This window comes from Setaria italica, chromosome III, assembly GCF_000263155.2.
Source record: "Setaria italica strain Yugu1 chromosome III, Setaria_italica_v2.0, whole genome shotgun sequence".
Taxonomy (NCBI): domain Eukaryota; kingdom Viridiplantae; phylum Streptophyta; class Magnoliopsida; order Poales; family Poaceae; genus Setaria; species Setaria italica.
The window spans coordinates 14,898,301-14,910,136 of NC_028452.1; the positions used below are offsets into that span (position 1 = coordinate 14,898,301).

General features: G+C 47.9%; 2 protein-coding genes across 2 annotated transcripts; both read left to right on the forward strand.

Annotated features, from left to right (window-relative positions):
* Positions 1-4,960: 4,960 nt before the first annotated feature.
* On the forward strand, positions 4,961-5,942 carry LOC111256738 (serine/threonine-protein phosphatase 7 long form homolog). Its single transcript, XM_022825226.1, has 3 exons — positions 4,961-5,411; positions 5,504-5,802; positions 5,879-5,942. Exons 1-3 carry the CDS (start codon positions 5,010-5,012, stop codon positions 5,940-5,942), a joined length of 765 nt encoding a protein of 254 aa, XP_022680961.1. The 5' UTR covers positions 4,961-5,009.
* Positions 5,943-5,951: 9 nt separating this feature from the next.
* LOC111256593 lies at positions 5,952-7,070 on the forward strand. Its single transcript, XM_022824768.1, has 3 exons — positions 5,952-6,143; positions 6,221-6,614; positions 6,696-7,070. The coding sequence occupies exons 2-3, from the start codon at positions 6,281-6,283 to the stop codon at positions 6,839-6,841; spliced, it is 480 nt and encodes a 159-aa protein (XP_022680503.1). The 5' UTR covers positions 5,952-6,143; positions 6,221-6,280; the 3' UTR covers positions 6,842-7,070.
* The last annotated feature ends 4,766 nt before the right edge of the window (positions 7,071-11,836 follow it).

Genomic DNA, 11,836 nt, shown 5'->3' on the forward strand with positions numbered 1-11,836 from the left:
TGACCGGTTTAGAGACCGGTTCGCCATATCTGCCAATTTTAACCGTAAAGAATGTTAAATTGAATTTGATTACAACACTATATATCAGCACGTAGGTATGATTGATTATGATGAAGGGATTACGATGTTAAAAAAGTACGGGACTAGCCGTGCTATTTGTACGGGCATCTAGCTAGTTTAAATGAACAAGATGTATTGACCACATTTGCAAAATTATTTGATTTTGTGTATTGCTGCTGCATAATTTATTATCAGGGGCGGATTTGGGCCCCAGGCTGCCCGGGCTGCAGCCCGGGGCGAGGCCCATGAGCAGTGGGGAATTGCTTCATAAAAATGGCATAAAAAGACCTATCAGCCCATTAGCCCACCCCGAGGAGGAGAAAGCCCAGCAGGCCGTTGCCTTAGCGGCTCCCGTCCGGGATGATTTTTTATTTTTATATTTTTTTTCGATTTTGCAGAAATATATAGTCGGATGGAAAAATTGCAGATTTGGGCTATCGCCGCCGGCCCAGGCGGCGGAAGGACGTTACCGCCGCCTCAGCCGGCGGTAAAGGCCCCCGCCAACGTTCAGCAGCCGGCGTAACTGCGGGCGTGCGAGTCGAGGTGTTACCACCGCCCCAGCCGGCAGTAACGCGCTTCTGCCGCCTGGGCCGACGACAGTCGGCCCTTTATAACCCGCCCACACCCCTCCCCTCCCCCCGCACCAGGGTGCGCCCGCAGAAGCCAGAGAAGGGAGAGGGAAGAGACAGAGGAAAGGAGGGAAGGAGAAAAAAGAGAGAGAAGAGGAGGAGGGAAGGAAAGAAAGAAAGAAAGGATGAGAAGGTGGAAGAGGGAAGAAATTTCTTCCGTCTGTCGCAGGTAAATTTTTTTGAATCTCGTAGTTTTGTTTAGTTTAGATCTAGTTTTAGAAATATTAGTGGATCTAAGATTTAGAAATATTAGTACATCTAGACTTAGAAGTAATAGTGGACGTATATTTAGACTTGGAAACTTTTAGCTGTTTTTAGATAGGAAAAAGTAGATTAGTTAGTATATCTGATTTAGCATATACAGTAAAGTAGAGTCAGTATTATTAGATTTAGTTATGGTAAATGGCTAGAATAAATGAGTTATTAAATTATTTTTTTTGGTAGGTATTCGAATAGAGTTTTTCGACAACAATATTAAATTTATTTGTTCTGGTACGCTAAATGTAGTGAGTAAATTATAACTTTTTAGTTAGGTATTACAATATAGTTTTTCAGTAACATTATTAGATTAATTTGTTGTGGTGCATGTCTATGATAAAGTTAGTTAGTAAGCTCGGTTTAGTGTTACATAATTGTTTGTTTATTCAATTGAGGTCGTTATTGTAGTTAATTTATGTATAGTGCTGAGAATAATTTGGACTGCCCGTTTCATGTATGTTGCCAGGCATGTCAGATAGTATCAATATTCAAGTGTCCTATGGGCCGGGGGAGATTAGATATGGTCCAGAAGGGGTAGATTTGAGTGGATTCTCCTGTTTTACCAAGTGTGTTCCAAGAGCAAGAGAGAAAACTTAGGGGGATATGCAAGTGGCTCTGTAGGGACTTAGGTGTTAACAGAGATCAAGCGGATGTGTCAGTGAGGTTTGTAGTGCAAAGACGGTCGGACATAAACTTTTGGGAGTTGGTTCCACTTGAAGGAACTCCAAGGTATCGAGCTTACATAGATGGTTTCACGAGAAGAGGTTTACCAATCATATGGTATGTCCAATTTTTCATGAAGGGTGGACCTAGCACTCATATTGAAGATCAAGTCGGAGGAGATAAAGTTGAAGCGGAAGAAGATGTGCAGAGTACTGCGGGTGGAAACAAAGAAATTGATGGCAAAAAAACAAGAAGGTGGAGATGCAGGACATGATGTAGCACCTCGGGAACCAAATGCAGAGGCTAATAAGGGGGAAGAATTTCCTGAGTTAGTAGAGGAGATGGAGATGGAAGGAGGGAAGGCCAATGGTGCCATGGAGGAGGACTCGTCGGATGAGGAAAATGATTATCCTGTACTGCAAAATTGGTCAAATTACGACCATTCCGCCCTACAGGTAAATGTGGGGGAAAATATTGCTTGGGAGTACAGGGAGAATGAGGTATGCGTAGGGGCTGTGTATCAAAGTGGGGATGAAGTGAAGGTGGCTATTAAGAGGTGGTCCACTTTGTATTTGCAGCATCAGTTCAAGGTGGAAAAGAGTAGCCCAAAGGTGTATGGTGTCCGTTGTGTGTGAAATGATTGCCCATTCAGGGTGCATGCATACAAGGACAAATGGAAGGATTACTGGAAGGTGACTAAAGTGGTTGAGCACCAATACTTGCTGGCTAAATTGGAAGGGACACACCACAACCTCACTGCTGAATTTGTTGCTCAATACATGTGCCCTCAGATAGTGGAGAATCCAAGCTTCGAGCCCAAGTCCATTATATGTGCCATAGAAGAGAAGTTCAAGTACAAGATCAGCTACAACAAAGCTTATCGTGCTAAGCAGAAGGCGCTTGAGATGAAGTGGGGTACGTTCGAAGCATCCTATGACAACCTTCATGCCTTGTTGCACACCATTTGCCAGAGAAATCCTGGAAGTTTCTACGACTTGAAATCATATCCAGTTCTTCAGTTTACAGGCAAACAGGTCCTTCAGCGGTCATTCCTTGCGTTGGGTCCTTACATTCAGGCTTTTCGACATTGTCGACCAGTCATTTGCATTGATGGCACATTTCTGACTGGAAGGTACAAAGGCACAATATTAACAGTTATCGGACGGATGGCAACAATCAGGTGTTGCCGCTTGCGATCGCTTTTGTGGAGGAGGAGTCTGGAGATAGCTGGTACTAGTTTCTCGAGAGGGTGAAGAACATGATTGTGTTGGACGTCGAGGGGATCTGTCTCATTCATGATTGGCACAAAGGCATTATACAAGCAATCGAGGACCTACAGAAGGGAATTCAAGAGCGTTTTAGGACACCGATATGGCCGAACTTGAAGAGTCGGTGGTGCATGAGGCATATGGGTGCGAACTTTCACAGCGAATTCAAGAACAAGACCCTTACGAAATTGTTCAAGCGCTTGTGCAACCAGAATCAGGAGAGGAAGTTGAACCTGCTGTGGAAGAAACTTGAGGACCTGATAAAGAAGCAATGCGAGGAACTAGCGAAGAGGGCGGTCAATAGTGAGGCCGACCAACCTGTGTCTGTGGAGGACGTCGGGCTCGATGGTCCAAACGTCAGGTGAAGACGGGGAAGATCCATCACGACCTTCTCACAGTGGATTGAGAATGAACCGAAGGAAAAGTGGGCATTACTCTTTAATGAAGGAGGTGCACGGTGGGGTATAATGACGACAAACCTAGCTAAGGTTTACAACTGGGTCCTGCGCGGTGTTCGGGGCTTGCCCCTTGTTGGTATTGTTGAATTTTACCTTTACCGCACCATGAAGTATTTCAGGGAAAGGTACCAATTGGCTGATAACTCCATGCGCGACAACCACGTAATATTTGGGTACAAGATGACAGAGTACATGGAGGAAGCAATTAAGAAAGCTCATTTGCATCGTGTGAAAGAAGTGGGAGCCGTGGAACGCCGGTTCGAAGTTGTTTGCAAGGACAAAGTTCGAATGGGCGGGAGGCGTGAGAGACACACACATGAGTGCATCATCAGGAATGAAGGTTGTGTTTGCTCTTGCCACAAGCCAAGGTTGCTGCACAGGCCTTGCACCCATATCATTGCTGCATGCTTCGAGGCGGGGGGCCTCCAACCCCGTCGTTTCGTGCCGCACTATTTCCTCAAAGAAACTATATGGCAAACTAGGAGGAACGAGATTTATGGATATCGTTTGCTAGGAGACTTTGTCAATGATCCAGATAATGCCGCCTGCTACATTCCTGATTCTGATCCAGAAACGTTCCAAGGAGTGGGGCGACATGGGAACAGGCGTATCCGTAATGACATGGATGAATCTGAAGCTGGTCTTATGTCCATCTATGCTCCAAGTGCCACGAAGCCGGTCACACCTACAAGAACTGCCCAGCAATGACGTATGCAAGTGCTAGCACCCAATCTGTATCTAATAACTAGTAATGTAATGTACTGTCTACCTTCAGTTAGCGTCCTTAGGTAGTGTAATATAATATTTATTTGATGATGTGGACAAGGACATCAAGTATTGTAATATTTATCGTGGACCCTTCTATTTGTATTGACTCGTATGTGCTGTAGAGTTATGATGTTCATTTGCAATGTAACGTAATGCAATACTATATATTCTTTAGATGTTCGGTGCTTATTTCTTTCCATACTTGTGTTGCAGGTATGGTGTCGCACCCAAGCCCACAGGGGGTCGAGACACCTGAGTTGCTGGACCCTACTGTGGACAGCCAGCACAGGTCGTTCCACTCGTCCGTACTTGGTACCAACCTAGGCACGTTTCGGGCTCATATTCTGCTGGCGACCATGCCGATCGACTGACATTGGATCCCAAAGTACAAATAATTAGTAATACTTCTATGTTAAGTTGAACGAATAATTTGTGTAAACTAATTCATTTGTTCCGTGGTACAGGATGCGTGCGGCGGGCCTTCTTCCTGCGGCTAGGCTTGTGGAGGGCGACATGGTCGACCGTTCAGTGCAACGTGGCCGCGAGAGACCCACACGGTTGCAGTTCGACATGTCACTGCTAGCAGCTTTGCTGGACCGGTGGCGGCCGGAGACGCACACCTTCCACCTCCCGGTCGATGCTACTGGGCCTTCCTTGTGCAGGGGCCGCCGTAGCCGCGATGGACGTCCCCCTCTCCTGGCGCGAGGAGCTGCTGAGTCGCTTCGCGGACGTTGCCCACGTAGACGATGCCTCCCAATACACCACTTTTAGCAGCTCCAACGGCCCGACGAAGGCTTGGCTCCAGCAGTTCAGTGTGAGTTTCTAATTACCAGCAACTACAAATATTTCTTAGCAATTTTTTTAATTGTTGACAGAAGTACAAAATTGTTTTGCAAGCCGAGTACATGAGAGAGGATGCAGACAACACCACAGTAGCGCGTCACTTGGAGGCGTACCTGCTATGGCTCTTTGGCTGCACCCTCTTCTGCACGTCGCAGGGGAACTCGGTGCTTAAGCACCTTCTTCCATACGTGAGGGCCATTGCGGAGGCCCCGCTCGATGAGGTTCCACAGTACAGCTGGGGTTCAGCTGTGCTGGTGACCACATACAGGGGTCTTTGCATGGGCTGCGTGAAGGTAACTTCGACGGAGCCTATCTTCCTTGGCTACTCGCTGTTGCTTCAACTTTGGGCCTACGAGCGGTTCCCGATAGGGCAACCTCGTGTGGACATGTCCCCCTACCCTGGGGGTTTTGACGAGGACGACGTCGACAGACCCACGATGGGGTCGTTGTGGTGCCTGAGGAGGGTACGGTTCTTCCACTACTATTTTTTTATTCTTATTACAATTTGGAATTTTCCGAGGTACTAACTGAGAAATTGTGATTACATTTCTTGCAGGCGGTTTGGATGGGGCTTCAGACAAAGAAGTCCTACCCGGACTTCGTTGGTATGTTCGACGCTCTGGTCGACACTGACATGAGGTGGAGACCGTACAGCTTTGAGGAGGTGGAGGCTCGTGCCCCGCATGGCCTGTCTTCACTATGCCATCGGAACATGGCGTACTGGATGACGAAGAGGCCACTAGTCTTCGACATCCATGTCGAGGACTATGCGGTTCACCATGTCATGAGGCAGTTCGGCCTGTACCAGGACTCCTCGCTTCCGGCAACATCAGCGGTTCCGGCTTCCGTTCACAGGTACAGTCTAGCATTTTCATTCTCCTTGCATTAACAATATTTCGTTTATGTAACTCGTTAACGATGGTTTCATTAGGGCTACCCGTCAGGGTGGTGGTAGTGGGCTTGGAGTCCTATGGGCTCCGAGGATGGTTCACTAGGTCGCCCAGTGGGCGACCGCACTAGACGAGGTGGTCCAGGAGGCCCGACCACACGACACCGACGCTTTCGCAGCGTACCTTAGCTGGTTCTTACCGAGGACCAGGACGCGGGTCCAACACGTTCCGGCGGAGCCACCGACGGAGACCGCTCCAGTCACCCAGACGTATCCTCGCGCGAGAGACGTCAACTACGACCGCGTGGTAGGCTACTTGAATTTTTTTTACTTAACTTGCATAATTTGGTGTGACTAACTTGAAATTTTTTCGCTCCCCAACAGATCGACCTTATAGCGGATTTGGACAGGCAGCTGACGTACGGCATCGATAACTTCCCCGTGATGAATTTGGTTCAGCAACGATCGCTGCTTACGAGGGTCAGAGACGGCTGCAGGAGGTTCCTCAGTGGCGTTACCTGCCGTGGCAGGCACGGGGACGTCGTCCATCCACCACGACCTTCGTACCCCCGTGCGTCCACTCCAGCTCCTACTCAGCAGGCTGGTGCGTCCTCTCAGCAGCCCATTCGTCCGGCAGCAGCCGGCACCTCCTATGTCGTACCACCACCACCGCTGCCACCGTCTTGGCATGCCACAACAGGTCCATCCACCGTTCCTCAAATGCAATACACATGGTCGTCTTATCCTTCTTCAGCTGCACCGGAGCTACGACCAACAGGTACGTGATGTGTACTTATTGTAACTCCATTTTAAGAACGCAACGAAACTAACAAAATCGTTTCCTTTGTGATTATAACAGGCTACGTAGACCAGGGATGGCATTCGGAGGAGTCGCACGACAAGGCAGCGAGGGCCAGCAGCAGTGCTTGGATCGATGACCTTTTCAGAGTGGACGCCGACCTGCTCGGTCCCTCCCAGCTGCCAGACGCCCCGGGTCCTACATAGGGTGCGACCCAGTTCCTCGGGACACCACAGGGTCCCACACAGGGCGCGTCGTCGTAGTACCTCGCGACACCTCCTGCGGAGGCAGCGGGAGGACGTCCGACTTGTGACGTTCACCCGTCGGAGCCCTGAACGTATGACTGGCAGCAGACCAGAGCAGCGCAGCGGGCAACAAGGCATGGTCGTGGTGCCGGCAAGCCTCGTTTCAAGCAAGGACGCATTTAGTGCGTAGGGCGACTTCATTGTACGATTACGATGTGTACGATTATCTTTATGTGCGATGACTGCTCTATCAACATAATAAGCTAAATGCCTTTCATTGTTCGCATGCGTTTACTATACAAGTCTAAACATTTCCCAATTAACAATTAAAAGCACACAATTGAAATAATCGATAACTACGAATGAAAATCGTGCGGCAAATAACAGACTACATTACCTAAGCACAACACAATCAAAGGTCCAACAGTACACAACATTATTCATGAATAAAACATGGACACAACCGCACACAACGGAGTAGTAGCAAATAACAAAGCCTACTGGGTACAACGAGGCCACTTTCCCTTCCTCAGGGTATCGGGGTTCTCCTCCAACGCTGCTTTGGCTCGGCGTACACGCTCAAGCTTCCTCTCCCTCTCCTCCCTCTCCGCAGCAAGCCGCCTCCTTTCCTCCTCTTCCTTGTGCTCTTTCTCTGCAGCCTCCTCTCTGAGCCTCTTCTCCATCCTCTCCTTGCTCTCTGCCACCCATTGCAACATGTACCACATGTGCTCCTTGTCCTCAGGCTTGATCTCAGTGTCAATCCACTGCTCAAAATCACAGAGCAGTGGAGGGGTCTGCAAAAAATGTATTTATTACATAACAAAAAACACATGCAAGATGTCATATGGCACAAAATAGTTATTACACAACATCAATTCCTCATCATCTTGTTAATGCGGCGCTGACGAAGTGTAGGCTCAAACGCAAAGTTGGAACACATCCAATACCTTTGCCTATACGTGTCCTCTTCATCGGACTTGGCTACCTTGCAAGGATCGCCGCAAAAGCACATGGGCACTGGAACACCACTAGGCAGAGGCAAACGGTCGAAGGCATTTCCGGTCAATGGAACACCACTCCACCTTCACCATTTCCGTTGTAAGAACCAGAAGCAACTAAGATTAAATCATACGACTACCGGTTAACGTACGGTTGAATAACGTGCACTGAGATTACCTTGTTTTACCAGCTTTTTCACGCCTTGGTATCCTATGGTTGTATAATAAAAATATTAAAAATTCATGAAACTATACTAGTAAATACTTCTAGATCTAAATACTAAACTATGAACTAAAAACCAAATGTAATACTATACTAACGAAGCTACATTTTTAACATCTAAAAGCACACAACATATATGTAGATCTAAATACTAAACTACAAAATAAATACCGAATCTACTATACATACTAAGCTAGATTTTTAGCATCTAAAAGCACAATGTATTTTTAGATTTACTATACTACGACATTGAAAAACTTACCTGAATCCTAGGAGATTTCTTCCCCTTCTTTCCTCTCTTTCTTTCCTCCTTCCCTTCTTCCTCTCCCTCTCTGTTTCTCCCCTCAAAAACGTCTGAACGAGGAGAGGTGGGTGGCCTGGAGGCCTGGCTGAGGGGGGTTAAATAGGGGGAAGCCCCGCTGGCCCAGGCGGTGGTAACGACCCTGACCGCGCCATACCGTGGCGGAGCAGGGAGTCGGGTCCTTACCACCAGCCCAGGCGCAGAAGAGCGTTAGCCGGCGGTAATGTCCTGGGCTGGTGGGGTCGGGTCTTTACCGCCGGCTGAGGCGGCGGTAACGCCCTTCCGCCGCCTGGGTCGGCGGCGATAGCCCAAATCTGCATTTTTTCCATTCGACTATATATTTCTGCAAAATCAAAAAAAATATAAAATGAAAAAAATTCCCCGTCCGGCCGTGAGCCTTCCGCATTCACTCTCGCGGGCTCGCGGCCTCGCCTGACAGCCTCGGAGCCTCCCGTTTCCACCTCCCCGCGATGGCCGACGGCGCTAGCGCGACCTCCGTCCCGGCTCCCGGCTGCGCCTCCGCCGGCCGTGCGCCGCGCCCCCACCGGCCGCCTGGCAGCCTCCCCCTCCCGTGTCCGCCTCCCTGCGCCACGGCACCGGTGGCCGCGTGCCGTGCCCCAACCGGCCCCGCGCCGCCACCCGCGGCTGGCGGCCACGCCGGCCTCACGCACCAGGGCGACCGGTGGCCCGTCGCCCCTCACCTCCCGCCAGTCCTGGCCCCCGCCGCGGCGCCGCCCCCGCCGGCCAGCCGGCCCCCTGCCCCTGCTGAGCCTAAGTGCCTAGATCCATGAAATAGGTTGATTTCTACTTTCTAGTTTCATTTCTTTTTGAAAATTGCTCCATGATTGCTACCTTTTACATTGCAAAGTCAGGAATATTTCATTTCATTGAGCAGGACTGTCATTGAATATTTGAGTCTTACTTTGCAATTGTAACATTTCATTCCTTAGAATGGAGAAATACTATGCCAAAAAAGATGCGTCAAAGAGTAGTGCCGAAACCATAGAGAGTTGGGTTGAGCAAAAAAGATCACGGATTGAACTTGATATGAGAGATATAGTTGCTGATCCAGGAGAAAGGAAGCCAATTGATGATTTTCATCATGACATTAGGGATGAGGCAAGGAGAGCATATCGTCAAGACCGAGCAAAGGAATAAAATGAATGATGATTGGCTGAATAGTAGGATGATGTGCTATATTGAGCGGGATTTGTTTGCATCGATTGAAGATGAAAAAATTTTAAAGCACTTTCAAGGCTTAAGAAACCGTAAGATGAATTTGCTAAACGAGGGCTCAAGGTGCGTGTTGTTTACTTGTATTAGTCTATTTCAATACATAATGTTATCTTGCTTTTATAAAGCGCTGAGATGTTGAAATTTTTTATGTAGAATTGAGAATGTCGATACAAGTGGAAGTGGTGTTAATTCATGAAGACACGTATAGTTCTTTTTTTTTGTCGTGGAAGATTCTTAATTTGGTACTTTTCTACCTTCAATGTTTTACGTATTGTTTGAGTCTATTGGTTGAACACTTGGAATCTAGAAAATTATATAATTATTTGTATTCTTTGAAAAATATGTTATATCTAATAGTGTATGGCTAGTAAGATTTTAAGCCTTATATTAGTTAGTCCGGGGCGGAGTCCGTTTTTGATCCGCCACCGTTTATTATTATATATATTTATGGCTACTTAGTGTATGCTTGTGTGCACTATGAAAAATTAGGGTAATTCGTCAAATTCTTGAATCGGCAAATGTTTATTAGCCCTCATTAATTTTTTCTCTCCAGTTCCACACATACAGAAGCACGTACGCTGCAGCTAATGGAACGTTTCTTGCATCGCAAGTGAAACAACGACTAGCTAGTTGCCCGGCCGGCCCCCACACAGTCCACCCATCCCCGCGCACGTTGCAAGCATCGATCTCCGGCACGTTGCGGCGCTCGCGAGAGCATCTTTCTTGTTTCCTCTTCAAACAATAAGGCCTCGTCTCGCTACGCTTGCTCCCTGGTCCCTGCACGCAGCACACTTCAGCAAGATGAGGCTGGCGTTGGTAGTTATTCCACCAGAATCCTACGTACGAGATCGAATTCCGAAACGTTGTAAACTCGCCGCAGCGGCGAACAATCTCGCGCGGTTTCGGTGCACAAGCTGCAGTCCCCCTCTACCTGTGTCTCCCAGACCCAGAGCGAGCGTGGCCTGCCAGCAAATGCAAAGGCTTTGCAGCCTTGCAGGGACAGGTGGTACCACACGGCCACGCCTCGCAGAGGATCGCGTCGCAGCGCCGGGGGTCACCAGCGGAACAGCAGCCGCAGAGGATAGTTGTAGTGGATAAGCACGGGCCTACCAGCCTATCCATCCCCTCGTCATCATGGTCCGTCCGTCCGTCCTTAATTTATCGTCACCGCAGTACGCAGCTCATCTCTTTCGCTCGATCTGGGTGGACTCAAAGGCACCCCCCCCCCCCCCCCCTTAAATCTATCTGATTTCGGTTGGATTGGGCCCTCTTTTATAGGTGTGTGGTTACCATTTTACCCTTGCTTTCTTCGTGGCCCCAATGTCCCGTGCTCTTCAAGTTACCATCTAGCCTTCTTCTGATCTTCTCTCCTCCTCAAATAATCGCTTTAATTAGCTTGTGCTCCCAAATGTACTCTATAATCATCTCCGAGTAGAGTTGATTTAATATTGGTTCAGATTAGGCTTGCAAAATATATCTGATTCTTTTTGGCAAAAACCTAAGCCCGACTTGCTCGAGGCTCGCACCAGTATTGTGAGCTGTCTGGGAGTATAATCGGGCTTTTTTGCGGTTTTGAGTGCTGAGTAAAAATAATGAACCTGTGTAATGAGTTGGTCGAGTCTGAGTTAGCTAAGTCAAACTGGGTTTACAAGGTCATCCATGAACATATGTTAGTTTTCAGTCTTAGCTCCAAGAGCCGTAGCTTCAAAAAAAATTTATATAAAAAATCATGTGTAACTCGGTTTTCCTTTTGAGGTAGGGGGATTTGTGGAAAATTCAAAATACCATGTTAGACGTGTCATTTGTAAATATAAAGGGGATGTCCAGAATGCTAATTCTGCATCTAGCAATCCATATCCAATGATCATCTCTACACCCTTATCTTCAGCTAGTTCACGTCGAGGTAACCTCAATACCTAAAACATTAAGAAATTCAAAATTCATAGTATCCCATATATGCAATGAACGTAGCTTCCATAAACAAGCTTCCTTTTAGGTGTCGTGCGAGCCCATGACACCTCTGCATCACCCACGATATACTCCTACGAAGCATTCCGATCCAGATCAAACAGTTTTTCTCGGTCCCTATCCAAGAACATATCCTTCTAGAAAAAACCGTCCAAATTGTTGACTTCTCAGGCCTCTGCTTGAAAACCCACCCAGCGACGACAGACCAGAATAATAAATCATCCGGCCTA

What these genes read in the sequence shown, in the direction of transcription:
- LOC111256738 (XM_022825226.1), top strand. Translation starts at nt 5,010, where the DNA reads ATGAGAGAGGATGCAGACAACACCACAGTAGCGCGTCACTTGGAGGCG. An exon ending in CGTTGTGGTGCCTGAGGAGG is followed by an intron (nt 5,412 to 5,503) that starts GTACGGTTCTTC and finishes CATTTCTTGCAG; the next exon opens with GCGGTTTGGATGGGGCTTCA. An exon ending in GTTCCGGCTTCCGTTCACAG is followed by an intron (nt 5,803 to 5,878) that starts GTACAGTCTAGC and finishes TGGTTTCATTAG; the next exon opens with GGCTACCCGTCAGGGTGGTG.
- LOC111256593 (XM_022824768.1), top strand. Translation starts at nt 6,281, where the DNA reads ATGAATTTGGTTCAGCAACGATCGCTGCTTACGAGGGTCAGAGACGGC. An exon ending in ACCGGAGCTACGACCAACAG is followed by an intron (nt 6,615 to 6,695) that starts GTACGTGATGTG and finishes TGATTATAACAG; the next exon opens with GCTACGTAGACCAGGGATGG.